At 37.4% G+C, this 25,094-nt stretch overlaps 1 protein-coding gene across 7 annotated transcripts in view; it reads right to left on the bottom strand.

Moving 5' to 3' along the window:
- Positions 1–5,189: 5,189 nt before the first annotated feature.
- Positions 5,190–25,094, bottom strand: part of MIB1 (mindbomb E3 ubiquitin protein ligase 1) — an 86,276-nt gene continuing 66,371 nt past the window's right edge. For 2 of the 7 annotated variants that reach the window (XM_026058603.1, XM_026058606.1), the window contains exons 17-21: positions 23,331–23,523; positions 21,496–21,574; positions 19,795–19,908; positions 16,769–16,869; positions 5,190–11,645 (exon numbers count right to left, since the gene is read on the bottom strand). In XM_026058603.1, coding sequence (XP_025914388.1) covers positions 11,502–11,645; positions 16,769–16,869; positions 19,795–19,908; positions 21,496–21,574; positions 23,331–23,523 — 631 coding nt within the window. In that variant the 3' untranslated portion in view covers positions 5,190–11,501. Of the gene's footprint in view, positions 11,646–14,344; positions 14,523–16,768; positions 16,870–19,794; positions 19,909–20,311; positions 20,501–21,495; positions 21,575–23,330; positions 23,524–25,094 lie in introns of those variants that run through there. The other 5 variants (XR_003252304.1, XR_003252305.1, XM_026058604.1 and 2 more) reach the window with 5 other exon arrangements.

Genomic DNA, 25,094 nt, shown 5'->3' with positions numbered 1-25,094 from the left:
GCAAGAAAAGTCAAGTATGGGATACATGTTTGCTCTCAGCCAATCCAGAGAGCAAATAGCAATTATGGCAGCCTTTCTGGCTAAATGAAATTGGTCAGCTGGAAACTAGGCAAAGAAGGGGAATCCTAAGGCATCCAGAAGGGCAAAAGGTACTTCTCTTTATAAATCCATTCTTGCCTAGACACTTTTTTTTTTTCCTCCTCTCTCTGCAGACTATTCAACTACCTGTTCAAAGTTGAAAAACTCCTGAAAAAGCAAAACTGTAAGATCAGCCACTAACTCTTTCTGGAGTGTTCAACCACAGTTTGCCCCATCTTGGGTCACAGTTTAACTCATTATAGCAGGCAAAGTCTAAAATTATATGTCTCAGTATCCTAATCTTGTTCATGAAGATACACTTTTCATATCTAATTCATTTCCATTCTACTACCATGTAACAAAGTCAACTCAGGACAAGTAGATGCCCAGGGGGCTTGGCCCACTCAACTCTACTTGGCTGCAACACTTTAAAAGTGTAAGTGGCCTCCAACTACTGTCTGCTGCAGGGCAAGCACCTCAACAGGTAATTACCGAGGAGCGAGGAGCAGTTGATCTGCAGTAGATTTTACACCACTGCTTGTTTGCAGGTGTTCACAGTAAACGCAAGTTGAGATCACTTACCCCTTTACATCCTTGCGTGTATAATGGGAAAAGAGAGTTGCGTTATGTAGAACAGCAGGTCCATAGTAACTTCTTCGTCAGGCACTGGCTTGTAACTCCCCCACCTTCCTTCTTCACATGCAGAGTAGTTCCAGTACAAGTCTGGGACACATTACTCCAGGGAGATTTGGTGTGGGGGGGACCTCTCTGGAGTGGTGGGAAATGCAAGACAAGGGAGATGGTGGGGTTACAACAGGACTCAATGTATTCATGAGACAAGCTCACAGGAGAGGGGAGAGATGAATTTAAAAGTCTCTTTGAGGCATGACTCTGCTCACAAATGAATTTGCCACTCAAGGGTCTCACCACACAAAATTCCTGAGAATTAGGCCTAAGACTGCAAAAAGAGTTTTAGGCTTCCCCATCCCCTTATTCTAATACATGTTTCTATACCAACAAGATGATGAGGAGTATAGCTTGCTTTCAAACACTATGCCCTCCATGTGAAGTAGTGGGAGAATACAGTTTCAGAGAATAACTGTTACATGAAGATCCCTCAGACTTAAAGAGAATCAGAATCACCTGACTAAACCAAGAATAATATGAATTAGGTGCTTTAAGTGCCCTGTGCTATAGATTAGGCAAATACAGTCAAAAGCCTTGGGCTTGATGCTTTGAACTGTAAGGTAGTACTAGAAACAGCTTAGCTAAGCCCTTTGTGTTAGCAAAAGCAGTTTTGTCTACATAGATCTGAAGTGGTCTTTATTTTACAGGTCTCATCACAAAGGAGAAGGAAGAAAGGAAGAATGACAGCATTGTGTTTCAGAGCCAACACACTATACAACATATCCATTAGGAAATGCATGCTGTATAATTACTATTTGTTTTATATAGCTTTCACACAGAATATCACAAGACACCTTACAATCATATAAACAGTAAGGATTACAAAATCTTAGTAGGAAGAGTATTACTTGGAATGTGGTTTCAGATTTACTTTATACAAAGAGGTAGAACTTTCACACTTTTCTGTGGGGGCAGCAAGAAGCCCAATAACACAACCCATCTCTTTGCAAACAACCCATGCTCATGCAAGTGATCCTACTGAACTGAACAGACTTCTGGGGGCAAAAGTGGGCAGACTTAAGTGGGCAAAATACACTGCGGTAGAAGAGAGTTAACTTCTATTCACATTGAGCTTCTTGGTGAAGTACCTTAAGTTGTCATCAAAAACTGAACTTGAGGTATGGTAACAATGGAAATTTCAGGCAGCCTATGGAAAAAAAAAAAAAAGAAATATTTACTTCTACCTGATCTTCCTGATATGGCTGAGAACAGCTGCAACTAGACCAAAAGAAGCACCTCCACCTTTTCCTCAAGTGGTAGCCACAAACTTTCTTGTACTGCCAATATTGAGAAATAAGGGTTGTTGATAAAGTAGTGTGAAATTTCACTAAGACTGAATTCAGGAATTTCTCCTGTCAGTATATGCAATTAAGAGTAAAGACAGACAGAAGGATAGGGTCCCACTGTATTAATGCCAAGGCACTGTGCCAATCTCAGCGTAATGGAGATTAATGTTACTGAGTCAAGGAAAGAACTGCATTGAGAAGGAAGGGACACAAAGTTCTGCTATTAAAAACAGATTTATAGAAAGAATTGAAATGGAGGACTTGAGTGGTTAAAGACAGAAGCACTGAAGAGATGAAAAAAACAAAAGAGATGAGAAACAGAAAATGACAGAGTTGCAAACATGAAGTTGAGGAAGGTCCTTTGTTAATTCACTGAGCTCAAGGAAGAGCCTCCAATAGGCCTCTGGGCCAACTTGAAAGACAAGAACTATACTTAAAAATCTATTTGTGAAACATGACTGATACAAGCTTTGGAAGTTTTTTGTCTAGAGAATAGCTGTTTGGTCTGTTCAACCTCTTGGTAGAAATGTAATGAGTTACTCCAAACTTCTGTCTCCAGGTAGCTTGCACACTCAGGGAAGCCTTGAGAACTTGGACATTCCTTCCACTGACTGCACTGAGAGGGTTCAAAGCATATTTAACTATAAGCTGTGTTACTATAGGGTGGAAAATATTAATCAGCTCTAGCCATCTAGGGAGGCTGTGGTTATCATTAAGAATATGTGGGACACTCGTACAAGAATTCTTTTCCCCTACCCACTGGACAAGCTCTCTCATATAGTTTATCTGCCTCAACTGCATGCTTTTGAAAAAAAGCTAGACTAAATGAATACTTTTGACTAGAGCTAAAGGTAAACACTCCACTGGAACTTTGCCCTAATCAATAGTAGCAATGTTCATGTCACATGAGAGTCAGAGGATAGAATATGGGTGCTTACTGAAGTCAGCAAATAAGCTAATTATACTTAGCCTGCTTGAAGAAGGGGACAAGTGAGGTCTGGTCCACCCACATATTAATGCAATCATCATTATCCTTATCCCTTATTTGCTTTGTGCTTTTATTACCAAAAAAAAAAAAAGTCTTGCCACAAATGGAGTGTGCTACTGACCCCTTGTGGAAGAAACACTCATACATTTTAGGATGCAAAGTGTCACTTGGTCAATCAGCTCAGATTTAAGTTTGCTTGCTTACCACCTTCAGATTTATTAAAAAAATGCTGTGAACATTGTCATAGTGTGTGTGATGGGTGGGTGTCAGTATATTCTAAGTGAATTTTCCTGATTTTTGACAATTTTTCAGAAATTAAATTTTGTATTAGTTTATTTAGGACAGTCAAGCCTCAAACAAATTCTAACTACAAGTAGTACATTTTGCACTGAATTTTATAACTTGAAGTCTTGCAATGGAATGGAATAAAACTCCTGACATTATCAGCTGGTACAGTTCTTGATTTCTAACATAGTTTAAACCATTTCAATGCATCGTAACACTACTCTCTAAAGATTGCTTTTTAAAGGAAATTTTGAACATCTGGAAGACCTGGACATACTACTCTCATCCACTGCAAGAGGAACAAAACATTTAAATCCCTTAAGTGGCTTTCAGCCAAAAACTTCCCATAAACACCAGTAACATACCAGTAACACCAGTAGATAGGTTTCATTCTTTAAAACAGGAACTTTCCAGTGCATGTTGCTTTGTTGACTTGAAATGGGTTGCAAAAAGCATGAAAACAAGACCTTCAACAATATTGTTCCTATCTAGCTGAAATTACTTTTCCATATCGTGGGAAAACAAGTCTGAAAAGCAATGCTGCCTTTTTATTCTAATGTAACTGCTTATATTTCTTCCCTGAATAAAATACAGATCACACATGAAGAACCACCAGAGTGTGAACTACTAGATGTCAGCTCTGAAGGAAATTTCCATGAAGGCATTTCATCATTCCAGTCTCAAACAGATGCCAGATATTGGATATAGCTGGAATTAGTTAGAGCAGCAAGGTACATTATCGAGACAGGTGTACTTGTTACACAGCCCTTTCTTCTGGGTTTTCCCATTCTATGAAGAAGCCTTCTCAAAATTTAAAAACATTAGTATTAAACACCAGCAAAGAGACAGCAGCTTCCATTGTGACCAACATTAGGGGCTGAAACACTAGAGACCCTAGAGATCGCAGAGACTGAGTCTTAAGCCCATGCGCTAAAGCTGTTACCACAATTTTCAATAGTATAGGTACACAAAAGCATGCGAACGACTTGAAGTCACAAAGTAAAGAACAAGTGGCTGATATTTAAAACACGTATTTTGACAAATTTCATTTTTTTTCAAATAAAAATGTAAAAAAAAAAAATCACTGAAAATCTTATGTTTTCATACAGATCTGTCATATAAACCAAGGTTAGAGTTTCCCTACCAAGATCTTGCAGCATGTATTCACCTGAGCCAATCTGAGCAACAAGATCAAATAGCTCCTTTGTTCCCTCAGCTACTGCATTTCCCTCTAGGAAAACGTCTCAATTACTTATGGCTAATAGCAGCTGAAAACTGGAAAGCAGTACTCTATCCCTTGTTTGGGAGGGGGATCATTTATGAATTAAGCCAAAGACAGGTCAAATAACTGATTCATCAGCACTCTAAAAGGCAGTGTAGTAACAGTATGATTTCATGTCCAAAAAAACCCCAAAACTATTAATCTTAGTTTACTTTGCAAGTCCTTTGCTTACTTTTGTAATATGGGGGGCAACACAATTTCAAAATGACTATCTGCAACAATAGAGCTGAAAACAGCATGGAGAGACAGTAAGAACTACAAGGTCAATTTAACAGCATCTATGAGAGGTAAAACGTAAACCCCTCTTATCTCCCCCAGGCCAAGCAACTATCTACTAGACAAAGTTAAGGGAGGGAAGCTTCTTATTTAAGTTCTCAGAAGTAAATGCACATTGCGGCTAATTCTACCCCACTTTCCAAATGCAAGTAATTTGTCACATCTTCTCATAACTCAAATGTACTCTATAAAATATAATTACCTACAAGGAATGAATGAGTGCATATGAACAATAATATGCTACCTAGGCTCCAGCGTGTATTACACTTCTTAGGACCGNAAAGAAAAAAAAAAAAGAGAGAGAAACTGAGAAAAAAGCAACAATATTTTTATTTCATCAGTTCATTTTTTCACCTGTACACTAGCATACATTAACACACTATGTTTTAAGTCTGGTTGGTTTCGTTGCCATTTTAGTTACATTTTTTTAAAATGCTTCCATTAAATTGAATTCTAAAAGTGTAAACTATGATGCAGCAATTGCTGTCTGAGAATGTGACAGTTACCATATCTGGCAGAAGATTTTTAAGTGATCACATTCATGGAGCCAGATCTGTAAAGGCTGTTCAGTTAAAAGTAAACAGGAGAATCTAACACACACTTTACAGCAGCTCTCGTCAATATTATGAACTGTGTATTTACAGAAAAATTTGCACATATGCCATAGATTAAAAAAAGAAATCAAACTCGAACCTTTTACTGGTACATCATAATCTGCCCTTGTGCCAAAGTATGCTTCTGCTACTGTGTGGCTTAAGTATTATTTGAGTATCTGGACCATTCAAAGCACATACCAGTTTTGATCTTGTTACAAACTCAGTCTTCAGGGATACATTCTAAAGAACCAGAATTCTTTGAAGTTTCAACTGAAAATTTTCTCAATAAAGTCAGGTGTGCTTTGAAACATCACAAATCAAATGACCAACACAGTTGCCAAACATTTGCTCAGGTATACTATTTCCTAAATCTATGGTGACATCTAACATCATTACAACTAAAAAGGATCTAGTCAAATGAGCAGCCACCCTCCTCCCAGTGATGTATACACAAAAAAACAGTATTAATTCAGTCAGGTAACCCTTTACATCAAAGCTTTTGGAAAAATCAGAATACATCTTATATAAGTTTTATTAACCATACAGTACATCAGCATTTCTTTTGAAAAGCTTAGACCTTGCTAAGCAGTTTTAATGAAAGCAATTATGTAATGCTATCTGCATACAGAAATCCACTACACTCACACAGATAACCTTAAATTCTCCAATAAACAGTCATGTCAAAATCTACAATTTACTAAAAATACAAAGTTGTTTTTAACAGAAGCAAAAATGTTGTGGTTCACTAAAACCTATTTTCTAATATGAATATTTTGCATTCATAAAGATGCTAAGCTTGGGACAAAGAAAGTACTTCCTAGAAGCTCAAAGTGAGACAAATATTCATAATTATGAAATGGCAAGCAAACAATTTGTTGTTGATTATTTTCTCTTTCCTATAAAAGACTTACTAGGCCAGAATAAAGCAGCTTTTTTTAAAATGGCAGTTGTTTATAAAATGTCATCTCCCCTCACACTGAAAATGTCATATACAGAACATTTTATCGACTTACTTTCCCACAAATGCTGCTTCTGTAAATTTGAATACTATGCCCCTCAGACCCCCGTGACTGCGTCACAACTTACAAAAAGCTTAACGAAAGTTAAATCTGCTAATTTTCCTTTACAGAAATACACGTATGTATATATATGGCAGGGTATTACAGATATATTAACAAGCTCATTAGTTTGAATTCAAAAGATACTTGCAATCTAAAGACTCTATGGCTACTGCCTATTCTGTAATTCTATCAAGGCACTGTACAGTCATTACGTGTCTAATACTCTCCAAGATGTGCTGAAGAATATTGTGAATGTGTTTAAGTTGTTAAAAAGCCCTGAGTCAGAACTTCCGTATTTACCACAGGCTTAGCTATGGAAATGGCATACATCAAAACTTCTGTGGATGACAGTTTTGCTTTGTCAACAAAAACAAGTTATGAAATAGATAAAAAAGACAATACTATGAATTCCAGCAACTTAGGCAAGAATAATACATCATGTACATGGTGACAAATTACAAACTTCTATTGTACGTAATTTATACAGTCAGTAAAAACTCTTCATAATGTATTCAGACACAAAAACTGATGTAGCAAAACAAAACTGAAATGTTCCCCCATCCCTTCCCAAAGATAAGGAACAAGTGGAGTAAAATTCAATACTTTGACAGAAAGGAGGTAGCATTACTGAAAGTTACACTGTAGTGATTTCTTAAGTGAAAATCTGAGTCTGGCCCACGCAGCACAAAGAACAGGACAGGCTCTTCAGTTTACCAGCCACTAGTTGAAGAGCAAGATTAAGTTTCTGACATTTAACTTGCAGTACTGTAGAGGAAGCTTAGAGAGATCATTAGCTCAAAGCAACCTCTTCAAACAATTTAGTGTTTATACAAACTGCAATTAATACTGCTAAAAATAAGTAGACATACATAAAACATTATCTCTAGAAAATATCTACACAGTAAGTACTTGATCAAATTAGATTTTTAAAATATTGTTTCATATATCTTTAAGACAAGCTAATATACCAGTTGTAAGTCTATGCTGACAAGGCACAAGTATTTGTGAAATCCTGCTATATCCTCATTCAGTCCAAGTTAAGAGCATTAGCTTCTAATGAAACATTCACATTTACAAAGTAACTTTTGTTTATTCTCTTGCCAGTCTAATTTTTCAGTATCCACTTCAGCAAAGTGGGATCCCTCCAAACTCTAACGTGCCAGTACACAGTATTTCAACAAATGGGAAGTAGGTATCAATGGCCCAAATTTCGAAAAGTGCCACGAGTCCTACAGGAGCTTAGTGTATAGCAGGTGATGTGGGGCAGGCTTGGCGAGGGGGGAGGAAATCAAATACATTTCCTGGAAAAGTTAACAAGTTACAACTACTTAGCATATTTTGTTAGTCTCTTAGGTGATCATCTTAATCACTGTATACTGATGTGACCATCTATCTTTTACTAACTTGAAGAAATGAAAAATGTTTTACTTTAACATCTGAGCATACCTCACATCTGAACAATATATATTATTAGGTGCCTTGATTGTTTTAAGAAACAAGTTGAGGTATTTCATCCAATTTAATTTCAAAACTGCTATTAAATATTGGGGGACTCATAAGAAACAAAGGTTGCAATTCTTAAACTTTACAGTATGTTAAAGTGAAATGCCTACTTATTGTTTTTTCTTTTCTCATTTCCACTTTGCTCCCAAAAAAATGAGATCTACACTTCCATTTCTGCTGAAGACTGGTGCACAATGACATACACCAACTCTCCTACTTGTTATGACTGCCCTTGGCTTCCAGTCTGAGCTTCTGTTTTTCATTCTCCCGATTAAGTGCTATCTAATACACATCTGCGCTCTGTGCACACTGCACAGATGATACTAGACAGCAAACCATGGCTACTAAATTGCTCGAATGAATACTACTTTCCTCAGCAACACTAGTTCACCCTGAATCCAAAGACGCTGTATGAATCTAAGTATCTACTTCCAAAAGCAATACTGGATTTGCAAACATTTTTCTTCATTAAATCTTTTGAAAGGAAAGCACTGTGTAGCCTTCACAATACATCTCTTTCACCTGTTAATAAGAGGCCTACATAAACACTTTAAGCACATTTTCTAATGTGCTTAGTTTTTCTAATTCAGCTATTGCTCTTGATATCATGACATATTTTAATTTCAAATTGCACATGACATTGTGCAATGAGGCCAATTACAAATTTCTGTGTAGTCCCACACATCTAGTGTGACTATAGCATAGAAGACTACAACTGCTACTACAGCAAAACTTTCAGTCATTGCCTCTATTTCCAGTGGACTGTGATGGTCTCCAGGTATTAACAGTATTATAAAGGAATTTATAGTTTCTCTGCTGGAAAGGATGAGCACTTACCTATCTACGCTAAACTTTGTGCCTCCTGCAGATAAGGAGTATTTAATATTCAACTCCAGTTTCCCACACAGGATGCTTTATATCACTTTTTGCTCAGGTGAATTATTCAACTAATACAAGGCTGAATTACTTTCAAGTAATTCTGGTTTGTTCCAGTGAAAAAGAATCAGGAAAACACCAGCTGCTATAATGAGGTTCCAATTTTGAGCAGTATGATCAAGAAGAAATCCATCCTGTTTGTCCTTTGTGCTGACTTTATAACAGTCCCTCGAAGAATAAATAGGACACAATATTCAAAATGTGTCTACCAAAGTTAGAGAAAACCGAGCTATGGATCAGATATATTACAGAATAAAACTCAGAATGGATGGAACAAATGTCCCATTAGAAAACTATTTTTGAAGGAAGACTGACAGGAAACTATGAAGTGTACTGTAGACTGTTCAGCTGCCAAATATAAGCTGCAGAAGTCAGGGTTAGTGACATGCATATTGGCCAAAATAAAATTGTAGTGAATACAATATATGCAATCAGAGCCTAAATGGAGATAGGAAAATGCTGAATTGAAAAAAGCCTTAACACCAGAAATTTTCCAAAGTTACTTGAGAGTCTTGATATTTAAGAATAGGGACCAAAGCAGCAAGAAAGGGGAGAACTATTTGGTTTGGCCAAAAAGGCAGGTACAAAGAATATCTGAGAACAGATGACTACTAGAATACAAAATAAAACTGAACAGTATACTGAATCCAGATCAAGATTGCGTCCAGTGAAAAATTACTGAAAAGAATGATGAACATTTACAGTTCTGGATCAGGATTAAAGACAGCTATAGCAAGGCATTAAATCAGCCTGTTTTGTTAACAGCCACTGTACATACTGGTTTTCCAAATCAGTGTAGTAGTTTCCTGAAAAACACTGTCAAGTGTTTGAAGTTTACTGGTAAAAAGTTCACATCTTTAAAGTTTACTGGTAACATTCTTCTGAGACTTTTGCCAAGGTTTGCAAAATTCAAGCAAATCCATACAAACTTAAAGGCAGACTAATTTTCCCAAGAGATCAATTTTATCCCTTTATCCTTACCTGGATCTTCCCCTGAACTATCCCTTCTGCCATGCTTTTGACATATCTAATGGGAATTAAATGAGAAATTATTCTTAGCTGCAAGTAAGGCATCTAAGTGACTCCAGCACACGCATCATTATTGTTTTTGCAAGAACATAGCCAAATGAGGTCTGCAAGATGGTAAAGGGCTACATAAAATATGCATTCAGTAAACTGCTGAATCACTTAAGAGTAAACACACATTCCTATTAGCTACGAGAGAACCTCAAATCAGCATACTGTCTTCCATCCAAAAAGCTGGAAGGGCATATTTGTTATCAAACTGTTAATGATTTGCAGTTCCTAGCAGTATGCCACATTAGTGATAGCTAACCCCCTCCCACAACCAACGTCATCTCACCTAGGCATGGCTCACAAAATTCCCTACTCTGTCAACATCTTGATTTACAGTATTACCTATTAACATTCCCAGCTAAGTTTTGATGTTAACACCCAACTTAAACAAATAAGCAATATTAAATCTTTTCTTTTGCTGTTGATACTGTTTGCCTGGAGACAATAAAGCTAATTTAAAAGAGGAAAGTAATATATGTGTGTGTTAAAAGCCTGATTTTGAAGTTTAACTTTTGCAAACTTCCTCACCAGTTGTTCTAATACATAGATCCAGAATTTTTATATGGACCCACATATATATTTGTTCCCCTAAAACTGATCAAATTCATTCATCATCTGAAATAGAAAACTGACCCATTGCTCAAATGTTTTCCTTTCCGATCAAGTTAAAAACCATTCTATACAAAGTTAGGTGGCTAGCAGAATTAAGAAGTTCACTATTTAAGTTAGCTTGAACCTGTTAGACTAAAGTGCAGTTTTAGGAACATAGTATTCCTAAGTCAAATTTGTCTCTTTTTACTGATCTTTTCTTCCTGATTCATCCTTAGCAACAAAGGGCACATTAATGTTAGAATTACTTTAACATTACATTTTGAGGTCTGTTCTTACAGGAATAGTATGACATTTATTACTACAATGTGTACACATTGTACTGATTTTGCATTATTTTATATCTTAAGATAAAAATTATTGTGAACCATAACTGTCACAGGACACCTGAACACTCTCCAAAGAAGCTTAAAACAAAAAACCCTAAATATTTATATTTGATAGTAACTGACAATTAAAAAAACACAAAACACTACACCACTTGACACCTGACTGATACATACATTGAAAAAAACATGAAAGAAACCAAAACAAGATTGTCCCTTTACACTTTAAGGGGAAGAGGACAACAGAAAGAAAATTAAAAAAAAGACTGCTTTAAGTTAGCTTTAAGCTTGGATATCTTTTAAGAATAAAGCTAAAAGCTGACTGTCCAAATACTGTTCTCTTATTTGGTGTATTCACAATCTTTAAACAATTACCATGTAGCGAACCTGTGCTACAGTATTAGAAATGTTTTCATTAGAACCTTTTACTGCCTTTCAAGCTTACAGAGATTTAAATCATCAAAATGTCTTTACTATTTAATAAGCTAACAAAAGACAAGGGTTCCATTATTTAATACAAAAGAATCCTTCGTTCAATTGCCTTGCGGCATATAGGGCATTCACTCATTCGGTCTCCACAAAGTTGACATGTTCCATGGCCACAGAGAAAGATCATATTCTTCAGACGGTCCAAACAGACAGGACACATAGTCTGTAAGAGATTTTGACAGGTTACATAGTCAATGGCAGTAGTGATACAGTATCAATTATGCAATACTACTAATCTACTAAAATACTGAATATTAGCAATAAATATGCCATCTTAAGCATAACAGATCATTTTCATAGCATAACCAAGCAGCTGAGCATATATTCCATAACCTGAAAACAATTTTTTTTTAATTGCATTTTTAGCTAACAGAAGTTTATATTTGTGTTCCTCCATCATGAGAAAACCTATGTAGTTTTTCCTTTTAAATAAGGCAATCGATACCACAAATTCAATAGCATCACTTAAGTTTGCAATGCTAAGATGTTATTCAGCAACATTTCCCTTTTCACGATGTAATCTTTCAGTGAACAAATACAAACACAAAGAGTTTTTTGTGCAACATTCAGTTGAATAACTTACTAACTTCTTAGACTATCAAGCCATTCATGTACCTACCTTTAAACACCAAGTATCAAACACAAGCATAAATAATACAAATGCTGTACAATCAGTATTATATGTAAAAACTCAATACTGGTGCAGAGTATATTCCAGTTTTTGTTCATGGAAGTAATCTAGATTTCCAACCAACAGAACACTTCAAGTTTCAAACGAAGAACAACTTAATTTGTGTCCTCTAGTCATAACAGTAGCACAGCAAACTTTTAAAATCAATTTTAATTGCTGGGCATTAAAGTGATAGCCAATGCCCAAGAAAGATCTCCTAAAGCTCTTAAACAGCAAAGTTCATTTTGTAGCAAACCTCTAAGGAACAATGTCCTTCACCTTTTGTCACACACACAAACTGCAGGTTTTATAAGGTATGTTCCTTCACCATAAACATATTGCAGCCATACCTTATATTAGAATTTTATTTATAACAAGTTTATCAAATGTTAGTAAATGAACATACGATCAATTATTAGACTGTTCAATAGTCCAACAAATCCAATCTACCATGTCCTCAGATCTGAGGCACTACTGATGTCTAACACTTATGAATGTTGATCTCATGTATGACATGAAATATTAACACAGCTCATATTTCAAACACAAATTCATTTTATCACCACCTTGCACCTGTGACTTGTTTCCATACTAAAAGTTGGGGGGTTACTTCAGTTAGAGAGAGAGAGCATCCACAGCAGAAACCCTACCCAATATAACCTTAGGGCATTCTTTTTATGTAATCAGTAGATACTACTTCATAGGGTAGTTAGCTTAGGTGAAGACTGAACAATTTTACCATCAGTGTGCTTATACAGAGTTTAAACTCAATGAAATTTGGCCAAATGGCTACCTCAATCTGCAGGAAATCAGTATAACAGGCTAGCAGAGAAGTAATACTTCCAGATAAAGCCTTATTTACATTCAAGCTTTGTCAGAATTTCAACAGTATCATACCTAAAAATTTGCAAGATTGACTGTCAGTCAGTGCAGCCTATTTTTCATTCACACCAAGTCTTTATCTACATATCCCAATGGTACAATTAGAGCACACTTCCTCCAGTGACTTACAGTCTTTGAAAAATTAACAAAGTATCTATGAATTTTCCATTAATACACAGCTGTCCAATGACATATGTCCATAACCTAATAGTATTGACATGACGCCCTTTGACAAAGGACTGACAAAGTAAACCCAAATCTTATCTTTGGAGAAAAAACTTCTAGTCCTTATTCTATGTTCTTAACTTAAATGATTTGCGCCTAAATACAATATTACAATTATTAAAGTTACAAGGGTCTGTTTCCCTCCAAAATGCCACACCATCATTTGAAAATGAATACACTCATCTTGAGACTCAAAAAATCTGCTCAAGGCACATTACTTTTGATAATTTCATCCAGTGAAGCACAGAATTACTAACACTTTTCTAGATCTTTTCTGCAACTGCATGCAGTATTTGCAAATAGCCCAGATTTCTCCTGATTAATATGAATGCAGAATACTTGAAATGTATTAGTTGTTTTATTTCTTAATATGATTTTTTTAACATTTATGTCATATGGCAGGAGAATTCAGCTGGAAGGAACTTCCAGATTGCTTTTCAGCTCTATCCTGACAAGGATTTTTTCGATTAGTCCAGCAGTTTCCCAGAGGGAGGCAAGCCCAAATGTTTGAGTTTCATCCAACAGTTAAGAATATTTATTACTTAACTATTAGTTTATATGCACTTTTACAGTGGAAGCAAGTTCTTTATGTCTTGCACCCAATTTTTGCTAAAGCAGCATGAAACAAGCAATAAATATTTCTACTGTATTGTTAATTTGCTAGAATATTCTCTGCCTAAAACCACATCTTAGATTTCTTATCCTTTATCTGCATGAATCATTTGACTCCCATCTTTCAAAGGGAAATAAACAGTATAAAAAGGCACCATATCTGTTATATGGGAGAATTATTTCTAAGGATAAGTAAAAAAAAGCCTGAAAAGATGCTCATCATACCTGCAATTATAACTAGGCTTGATATTTCAAATAAATTATGTTTTATCACCAGTAAGATGTTTTAAAATGCCTGAAATATTAATCCCTTATTACTAAAAACATTTTCTCCAACAATATACAGGTGCAGTGACAAAATAAATTTATTTTTAAGCAGAAAGAAAATGATGCAAGTATGGTGAAGGAACATACATAAAGATATCAGACAGATGATGGTGAATATGTATGAAATGGGGTGAAGGTATTGCAATTACAGTCAAAAGGGTTCACATTAAGGGAATCCCTGAAGAATGGTGTGGTCATCAGATGTGGGAGATTCTGTTGACATCAGGCATCACTTCTGCTTGGCACCAGAAATGGTTTTAAAAGCTTGCTGCACTAACATATTAGATTATCACTGAAGGTATGAGTTGAAACATAGGGTTATACCTGCTGAAAGAGAACAAATGAATTTTAAGTACAAAAATGTCAATGTAACTTGAAAAGTGAACTGTTAATGCACAAATCAAAAGAATACACGATTAAAATGGAATTTTGTGCATAATTTCCAGAACAAATTTAAAGATAATAGATGAATAATTTTATTTATTTTTTTAATCAAATCCAACTTGCATCTCACTAGCCCTCTCAAGTACAAATAAGCAGAAAAGACACTGAGCAAAAAGAGTCTCAAGCCAAGATGCACTCAAGAACAATCAGAACTTCTTTCTGATCAAATAGATGTTGAACAACCTTCAGTTTTATGCCAATTTCAAATAAAATATTGGACATAAAAGCATTTCAAAGCAAAAGAGTAGACTAAAATCCCTAAATAATTTAAATACTAAATCTTATTTAACACTCTAAATCTCAAAACCAGAAACTATTACAAATAGAAAATGACATGTTTAAAACAATTATTCTCTTCTCACTACCACAGCATAACTTTCTGATATTAGAAAGCTTCTTGCTAACAAACGGGAAAATAAATCCCAAAAGTATAACAGAAGACTGTTAGGAATAAAAGAGAGCAACTTATGAGAACTGAAAAGAACTGAGATGACATGTAATCAAGGAGAAAAATTGTAAAATTAAGTAGTTCTCCTCTCGCATCCCGATCCATAAAAAGTATTAGCAGATTGTCATTGAACTCAGATCTTTTATAAGTTTATAAAATAATCAGAAATATTTTAAGACATCTGTAGAACATAGACTAATTGGATTTAAGCATTCATTTGCATGTTTTGCATGTATCATTTTAGTGCAGAATCAGTCAGCTTGTCAACAGATAAGCTTTTTCTTTTCACCCAGCGATGCTAAAAAGTAGAACAGAAGCTAAACAGCAGATTTAAGAACTCACAAATATCTAGTAACTTTATCAGTGAGAAAGATGCACATTTTTCAAGTAACAACTTTTAATCTGCATGTCTTTTAAAGACACAAAGTAGGCAGTAATCTGCTTTGGACTGAATATTTGAATTTCTACTACTACTGGAGTTTTGGCCAACTCTCTGTATGAGAGGAACAGTTCTTCACAGACATGCCATCAAGGTTAAAACTTGACAGCAGATCAGCTCTCAAATTTAAGGCATTTATAGATACGGGCCTATCATATCACCTAAAATGGGTGATCTAAATAATTTAGTCTTAACTTTCATGCACATGTACTGCTGAGAGCAACAGGTGTCGCGACTAGATGCGATGCTGCTATCACTGAAGCATTACGGACTGCTTTAAGCCTACAAGAGGTAAAGATAGCTAATAAGAAAGCTTCTCTCTCTCCTGTATTTATGAAAACAATTTTTTCCAATTACATTATATATAGGGAAGCCAAAGATCACATTATTAGGGTTCTCTTCTATGAGAGCAAGTTCATACAGTAGTCAGATACTCCAGGTCCTTTACTGCTGAAAGATCTCAAAAGCAAATTTTTGTTTGTTCAGTAGGAAAAGCAACAACAAAATTGAGTAATTTACCACAGGAAAGTCCTGCACACAGATAACTATTTAAGCCATTTGAAGTGAACTGTATTTACAGCCATAACAAATCTAAACAGGTGACTGTCAGTTATCTGAAGCATTGTTTTTTTGTTTTATTAGGGTTCTAAACTGCATGTAAATAGACTTCAATAGACTTTCTCCTACAAACACAATGCATAATTACAAAAGACAAACCTTTTTGTTTACATTAGAAAAATTTTCAGATTGCACATGCAGAACTTCACACCCATGGGATTTCATTTTGCAACCACACGCAATTGTTTGAAAGAGTGAGTAAACTGGAGCCTGCATACTACAGCTAACCACCAGCTATTGTTCAAAGGCAGTTCAAGAACAGACACGTAAAGATTCAGGAAGACACAGACCGTGGAGAATATACATATTTATTAGTGTTCTGTGAAAACAGCTTCTGCTGTAGCTATACAGTCAGGTCAGCTAAACAGGCAGAGAACACTTATTAACTGGGCTCAGTACCCTTTTTTAATTACACCAACACAAACATTATAATAAAAGGATTATGAACCATTTCTAGTTGTTGATTATTTTGTGTTTGACACAAAAATGATTGGTTATTTAACTAAAAGTTAAGAACCAAAGCACTTCAACATGCCATTTTGTTTTAAGTCACAGAAGATGCATTCGGGTTTTTTTCCCCAATTATTTTAATGATCCATAAAATATTACATCTAGCACTTTTACCTGTTCCTTGATGTCTTGTAACTGTTGCTGCAGCTTCTGTACATCCGCATTGACATTGGTGTTGTCTTTGTCCTTCTGTAAAACTGGAATGTTTCCACTCGCTGTAATTTAGAAAAAAAAGATACATGATTATGCATCACCTAATGAAACAGGAATAATTATTTACAGTTTACAAAAAATTTTTCAGTTATCTGAAGTAATGTTCTCCAAACATATCTGATAATCTAACTAAATTCACTACAAACTCACTGCAGTTCAATTCCTAAACCAAAGTACTTCTGATTCTAGTGGCATCACTTTTTCATGAATATTTCCTCAACAATAATGCTCAAAATGCCTGTAGCCCCTTAATGTTCTCGGAGTTCTTATTTGTCAGTGAAGTTCCTTTGGTAAGATTTTTTTGCACACACAAAAAATAAAGGCAAAGCCTTCCACATTGAAAATGCTTTTTATCCACACAGCTGATTCTATTTGATGATCAAAACTACACGAGTATCATGGAATAAGTTTGTTCAAATTGTTGTACAAACTCAGATTGCCAGTTCTGTATTTGACTGATCCAGAAACCAATGTTACTATAAGAAAAAAAAAAGCTGGAAAGTATTTCAAAGTGCAAATTTCTATCTCTAATGCAATTATTAAAAAGCTGATTTTAAGTATTATATTTATCTATTTAGGAACAGTATGACAAGTAGCAAGAGGAAGACTAGGGAAAATGTGGGCCCTTTGCTGAATGGGGTGGGTGCCCTGGTGACGAAGGATGCAGGGAAGGCAGAGTTACTGAATGCTGCCTTTGCTTCAGTCTTTACTGCTCAGGCCAGCCCTCAGGAACCCCAGACCCTGGAGGCAAGAGAGAAGGTCTGGAGAAAGGAAGACTTTCCTTTGGTCGAGGAGGATCGGGTTAGAGATCATTTAAGCAAACTTGACACCCACAAATCCATGGGCCCTGATGGGATGCACCCACGAGTGCTGAGGGAGCTGGCGGGCATTATTGCTAGGCCACTTTCCATCATCTTTGAAAGGTCATGGAGAACAGGAGAGGTGCCTGAGGACTGGAAGAAAGCCAATGTCACCCCAGTCTTCAAAAAGGGCAAGAAGGAGGACCCAGGGAACTACAGGCCAGTCAGCCTCACCTCCATCCCCGGAAAGGTGATGGAGCAGCTCATCCTGGAGGCCATCTCCAAGCATGGGGAGGAAAAGAAGGTGATCAGGAGTAGTCAGCATGGCTTCACCAAGGGGAAATCATGCTTAACCAGTCTGATAGCCTTCTCTGATGGACTGACTGGCTGGGTAGATGAGGGGAGAGCAGGGGATGTTGTCTACCTTGACTTCAGCAAGGCTTTCGACACTGTCTCCCATAACATCCTCACAGACAAGCTCAGGAAGTGTGGGTTAGATGAGTGGACAGGGAGGTGGACTGAGAACTGGCTGAATGGCAGCGCTCAGAGGGTTGTGATCAGCGGTGCAGAGTCTAGTTGGAGGCCTGTAGCTAGCAGTGTCCCCCAGGGGTCAGTCCTGGGTCCAGTCTTGTTCAACTTCTTCATCAATGACCTGGACGAAGGCACAGAGTGCACCCTCAGCAAGTTTGCTGATGATACCAAACTGGGAGGAGTGGCTGATACACCAGAGGGCTGTGCTGCCATTCAGAGAGACCTGGACGGCTGGAGGGGTGGGCGGAGAGGAACCTCATGAAGTTCAACAAAGGCAAGTGCACCTGGGGAGGAATAACCCCAGCCACCAGGACAGGTTGGGGGTTGACCTGCTGGAAAGCAGCTCTGCYGAGAAGGACCTGGGAGTGCTGGTGGACACCAAGTTAAGCATGAGGCAGCAATGTGTCTTTGTGGCCAAGAAGGCCAATGGTATCCTGGGCTGCATCAGGAAGAGTGTTGCCAGCAGGTCGAGGGAGGTGATTCTCCCCCTCTACTCAGCCCTGGTGAGGCCACATCTGGAGTACTGTGTCCAGTTCTGGGCTCCCCAGTACAAGAGGGATGTGGCACTACTGGAGCAAGTCCAGCGAAGGGCTACAAAGATGATTAGGGGACTGGAGCATCTCTCTTATGAGGAAAGACAGAGAGCTGGGCCTGTTTAGCTTGGAGAAGAGAAGGCTGAGAGGGGATCTTATCAAYGTGTACAAGTATCTGAAGGGAGGGTGTCAAGAGGATGGGACCAGACTCTTTTCAGTGGTGCCCAGCGACAGGACGCGAGGCAACGGGCACAAACTGAAGCACAGACAGTTCCATCTGAACACGAGGAAAAACTTCTTCACTGTGAGGGTGACAGAGCACTGGAACAGGTTGCCCAGAGAGGTTGTGGAGTCTCCTTCTCTGGAGATATTCAAAACCCGCCTGGACGCGATCCTGTGCAACGTGCTCTAGGTGACCCTGCTTGAGCAGGGGGGTTGGACTAGATGATCTCTAGAGGTCTCTTCCAACCTCAACCATTCTGTGATTCTGTGACAAGAATGACATCTATTATTCTAATTCAAATAAAACTCAATTCAAACACTACATACTACACAAGCACAGCTGATGTAAATAATTAACAAAAATTCAGAAAAATCAGAAGATATTTAAGAACTAGGCAAAGCAGGAAATGTAACACTGTCACGAAGGTTACTTGTTCAGCTCTATCTTACACGCAGAATATTTACAATTCCTTTGTTAATCAGGGAGTTCCAGAAGTTAAATAAATACATAAATCTGCTCATTTGCACAGTTACTGGCAATCTTCAGTTTTTGAGTCACATGACACTAAGTGGCCATGAAGTCATTTATGTCTCAGCTTCTACGTTGGAGGGTGGAAGCAGTCCTTTACTGCCATGGCTGGTGTTACCATAGCATCTGCTGCTACCCACACAGCAAGTAGCACACACAGCAAATGGAAACCAGGCTTAACATTGTTTCCATTAAATTTTTCTTCAAAGACAAGATGAGATTTAGGTTGTTTCAAAGAATGAGAACGAAAAGAAGTTGAAATAAGAAGTTGSTGGGGGTAGGAGAAAGAGTACAGGTTTTGGAGTCACTCACAAATATCATCAGTGGTATCTTCTGTACCTTTCCCTCCGCAGCACATTATGAAAGGCACTCTCCGCTCAACCACAGCCCGACACTGCACACACTTCTTCATCAAGCTTGCGCAATCTGAGAAGACAGAGAAGTAAACCAACTCAGAAGCCTGCTGTTCTAATTTTTTTCTCTTTCCTATCCATGAGCTTATGTTTATTCTTTTCACAGTAATTATATAGCAAAGGCATAATAAATGCTTGTAATACAAAACAGCTACTTGCGCTCATTTTCAAATCACACCTACAAACAACGTCCTGTTTTGGTTTCACAGTAAGCCTATTCTGTTGGGTTTTTTTAAACATGTTTCAAATTAACATGTTCTTCTTTCTCCAAACAAATGCCTATTCCACAAGGATTACAGAAGTTAAAAAACCTAAGTCACATACTTCTGAGAATGTCTTGATCACCTTTCTCCTTCATAACCAAGAATCTCACTTACTGTACTAGTATCTAGGGCTAAACAGGTGCTGCTGCTTACCCTTAGAAGGGTAAACCCATATGCTTTGATATCATTCCAGAAAGAAGGTTAGAATTCTTCTACAAAAGGCAAGTGACGGTGTCTCATAATTGCAGAAGGTTATTGTGAATCAATACAGCAGTCGCTGCAAACTGCACAAATTTGAGGACTCTCTCTCATGATCTTTTCTCAGGATCCCCAGATGATGATCTGGAAAGAAACCATTTACATTGTAGAACCTTCTGTCTTCCTTGTTACTTCCTTGTTATAAAGCTTAGATTTGGTAATGTGTACTGCATTTCTGAAATGTTCACCACAGTGATTAATCCTTTTGCTGTCCTCTTCCTGGGAAACTAATCAAAAAACTTCTTTCTCATGATCTTCCCACYGCAGACAGTGAAAGAGCCCCCATCAGGAAAGCTGTAAAGGCTGTGATTCAATGCCAGATCTCTCAGCCAGAACAGAGAAAGAAACCAGATCTCTTTAGCAAGACCAAGTAAGCAATTACTTATGGGAAGGACTACTTTCCCTCTCATGTAGCTCCTAGGCAACAAGCACTGCTCTTCTCCAGGCAAATGACCCTTCCACAAAGTCCTGAAATTTCTGGTGACAAGGTGCTTGCTGCATTCCCACCAACTTATTCTCAAAAGAGGAAAGGTCTGGAGATCTCCTATGTCTTTTTTTTTTTTTTTCCACCTGTTGCTACACAAGGTAAACCAGAGTGAATCATAACAGGTGCTCTTTGCAAAGATCTAAGACATCTCTTAGAGAGTGATTACAGCCCTTGTGCAAATCTGTAGACCAGTAATGAAGTGAATTAAAATATTTAAAATGTCCTTTAAAAATTCCATTTACACCTCTGAATGCCCCCCAAAAGCTGTAACAAAACAATAAAAATTGATTTCATAAGTTTTAGATACATACAATAGGCTTTAGAATCTGTGGAAGCCTAATCAAAATTTCATAATTCARGTGGAGAAGCACCTGCTTTCTGAATTTTTGAAATTCTACAGTTATGTAATTTGCCCTCCAAATATTTCTTTAATAGCACATCAAATAATCCCCAAATTTTGACTATCACACCAAACTTACAACAAGTAAATTGGACTTGAAGTCAGACTATTAATGAACTCTCAGCAATTTTTTATTAAAAATATTTTGTTTCAAGATTATTTTGAAAAGAACTTCCTGTCAAGTCTACTTACTCTCACAAGCACACATATGACCACAAGGTTGGAAGAGTACTGCTGCCTTTTTGTCTGAACACACTACACATTCTTCAATCTGTAAAGAACAAACGTATATAAGAAAACTTTATCTCCTCTTCTCTACTTTAATTTGGTTATTCACTCTATTAGCAAAGCACGTGGACTTTAAGAAGCTAAAGACAGTGCACTATTAGCTAATTCATCACCTCAAAATACAATTTAAAGGAGCTGTCACACTGACTTCTACAAATAAACATTTCCTGGCAATATTTATATGTTCAGTAGTGATAGGCATATAGGAGCAGAAACAGCTAGAACAGTATATGCTTCTATTTTTTTCTTTTTCTCTACCATATATACTTAAACTCATTTATAAGAGTTTTTTTATAGTAAACTATCTTAATATTCTGGATTAGGGTTTCCCATCCCCTTCATGTGATAAGCTGTACAGATAGAGTGGGCCATAGACACCTGATATATTTATACTGGTTTGGATCACCTCTTCCAGTTCATAAAACTATGGCCCACACCTCTTCCAGTTCATAAAAATATTGCCCAGGTTCATTCATTTCCTAACCCTGCAGATATTACTGTAAGTTTTTATACAGAAGAGTATTAGAGAAGCACTGAATAGATATTTTGCTCTCTAAATGTAATTTAGCAAAAGAAAGAAAAAGAAGGTTATGCACAAAGGCTAGAGTTCACCTAGGGAAGCTAATTACCATAGACTAGCTTCTTTAGACAGGTGAGTGGAAGCAGAAGCCTTACTCTGTCTGCTCTGAATCACCTATGGCAGAACCTTTCTACTGACTGTAGAGGGAGTCTAGAGAAAAAAGGCCTCATACTGTGTTCAAATTTGGCCTTTGAAAGATATGTGTGACAGAATAAGTAAGAATAACAGTATAAGAAATATAAGAAAGAATAAGAGTGAAGAGTAAAAATGGTACAAATTTATATTTACAATTTGTACATCTACTCTGAGGTAGAGATAGAAACACAAAGTTGGACTAGCCAAATGTCTTTGGATAAGGATAAAAGAAATAAAGTGGGTTTTATACAGATCAGTGTGTGTAATATGAGATATTTTTAACAGCAAAAAAGCATCAAAAGGACAAGACCTGGTGACTGTGGGGAATAAAAGAATACTCCAACAGAAAAGCAATGGGGCTGGACCCAGACTGCTCACAAACCATTTGAGAAAGCTGGGTTAGGTCCCCAAAATAGGGCATAATTGTTTGATACTCTGAAGGAGCTTACTCCTTCACAGGAGTAAAATTACATTCATAGGAGTAAAACATTACTCCTTCATAGCATAGTAAAATTCATGATTCTGAAGAAAGGGAAAGCTGAAAATAACAATGAACTTGAAAAACAAGCACATATAAACTAATTCAGTTTATAAGGCAAACCATCTTCCAAAGCAGCCCTAAGGAATGAAAGAACCCAGAAGAACTGAATATTACTGAAAGAAATTATACTTCAAGAATAACAGCAATCTACCTCAACATGGGAAAAAAATACCTGGAAAAAAAAGATCTATTTATCTAAATAGAACACCATCAAGTGGCTGTATTAGGATCTCTAATGATCTGAGCAATAAGGACRTGACGGGGGGAAGGGAGGGGGAGTGGTAGGACACAAGTATAGGTAAACAGAGAAGAATAACACATGGTGTTGGGACAAGATAGCAGTTAAGATGCAATATTAATCACATTCAGTGAGACACCTGTAAGACAAAATACTGCTCAAAATATACTACAATTTTCCGTGACCTCCTCTTTTAATTAACAGTAAAAACAAGAAAGAGAACAAAAAGCTTTGGAAGTTTTTACCTTTGTCCTAGACTGAACTTGTTCTTTACAGATGAGGCATTTTTTCACCCGCGGGGAGCACAGGGAACAGGTGGCAATATGTCCACATGGGCCAAACAGGGTATCTCTCTTCATGTCTGAACACACCATACATTCTTCTAAGGTTTCAGAATCATTGTTGATCATAGACGGACTTCGGGAACCAACTTGACCACTACAAAGAAACCTTGCAGTCAGACTTAAGTCAGCATATTAATGACCTGTACTTCTAAGAACTTTCTTTAAATCGTGCTGCACATGAGTTGGTTGCTTATGTGTATCTTCTTGTGCATTCAGGCATCAGTATATCATCATAAAACACTTCCAATTGTATTTTCCCAAATGTACAATTGACAGCAGTGTGCAAACTCTCATGCTCAGATAAGACATTCTACAGAAATAGGCTACACAATTAAATTAGAACAGCAGCCTGTCAAAATAAAAAACCCTTCCCTCCCTTATGAGTTTACCTACTAATAGAGACATACCCTTTAGATTCAGAACTGCACGACTTAACACTTAACAAATCTTGAATATGTTTCAAATGAGAAAATGACAGGCTTGCAAAATAATCCCCCAAATCCCAAAGTGAATTCACATTGGATCTTTGTCCTCTGCTGCTGCTCACCCAGCAGAGGGAGCACGTGTTCAAAATAACAAGCTCATCCCCTTCAACTCTCAAAGCCATAAAAGGTGGGGAGAAAGAAGCAGAACAGCCACAATCATCTGTGTGACACAGGCAGAAAGACTGACGAAAAACACCTCACACACCAGGATAGCACGAACAAAGTCTTTCTTCATGACATTTTGGAAGTACATTTTCGATTTCCATACTCCGATTTTTAAACAGGAATTAACAATGAGAATCATGGAAGTCAATAATGCAAATACAGCTAGGACAAGTAGCAAGTTGAAACTTATCACACTACAGGCATTTGATAACATGACATTCCACTGAAATCATTGTAATTCCTAGAGCAGCATTTCTGGGACTTTAGGCCAACATCCTCCTCCTACTACTTTTTTCTAGGATCATATAATCATTCAGGTTGGCAGGGACTCAGGAGGTCACCTATTCAAAGCAACATCAACACTGATTTCAGGTTATTCAGGGCTTTGCCCATGCTGGTCTTCAAAACCTCCAGGGACAGAGATTCCACAACCTATTTGGGCAACCTCTTCCAGTGCTTAATTCTTCTTACAGTGATTCCCCCCAGACACTCTGCTTTTAGTCCCTGGTACTGCAATATCCACCCTAACCCAATGTAATAATCAGTATTGTTTACTCCCCTACTTCTCAAAAGCCTTGTGTACTAAGCTCCATAAAAATATCCACCTTGGTCCCACCCAGTCTAGCTCTCCAAAATTGCTGCAACCTGCTTCTACTTAGCCAGAGCCACTTCAAAGCTACTGAACCCCAAATATATTCAGTCTTCTCTTAACCACTCCCAATCTCTCAACATTTCCCTTGCACAGCAACTACTCCCAAACAAAACAGCCCTTCCACCCCTCCCTATCACAATGCAATTCCTCACAGCCTGACTAGATAGCTGTATTTCCTAGGCTACAAGCCCAAGTTTTCCCAGAGAAGCATGGCTGGGCCATGATGCCAGTGCAGCGTCTGCAGCAAATTCTCAGCACAGGAGGTGAGAGAGAAGAGCAAATAGGCCCTGTACAGAGTCAGCTGCCACATGGCTGCAGTGCAACCCACCCTGGGCTGTTACCCATCAGAGAGAGAGAGAGAGA

The sequence above is a fragment of the Apteryx rowi genome, unplaced genomic scaffold (genome assembly GCF_003343035.1).
Source record: "Apteryx rowi isolate R43461 unplaced genomic scaffold, aptRow1 scaffold_149, whole genome shotgun sequence".
NCBI lineage: Eukaryota > Metazoa > Chordata > Aves > Apterygiformes > Apterygidae > Apteryx > Apteryx rowi.
This window is presented reverse-complemented; position numbering and strand designations above follow the sequence as displayed.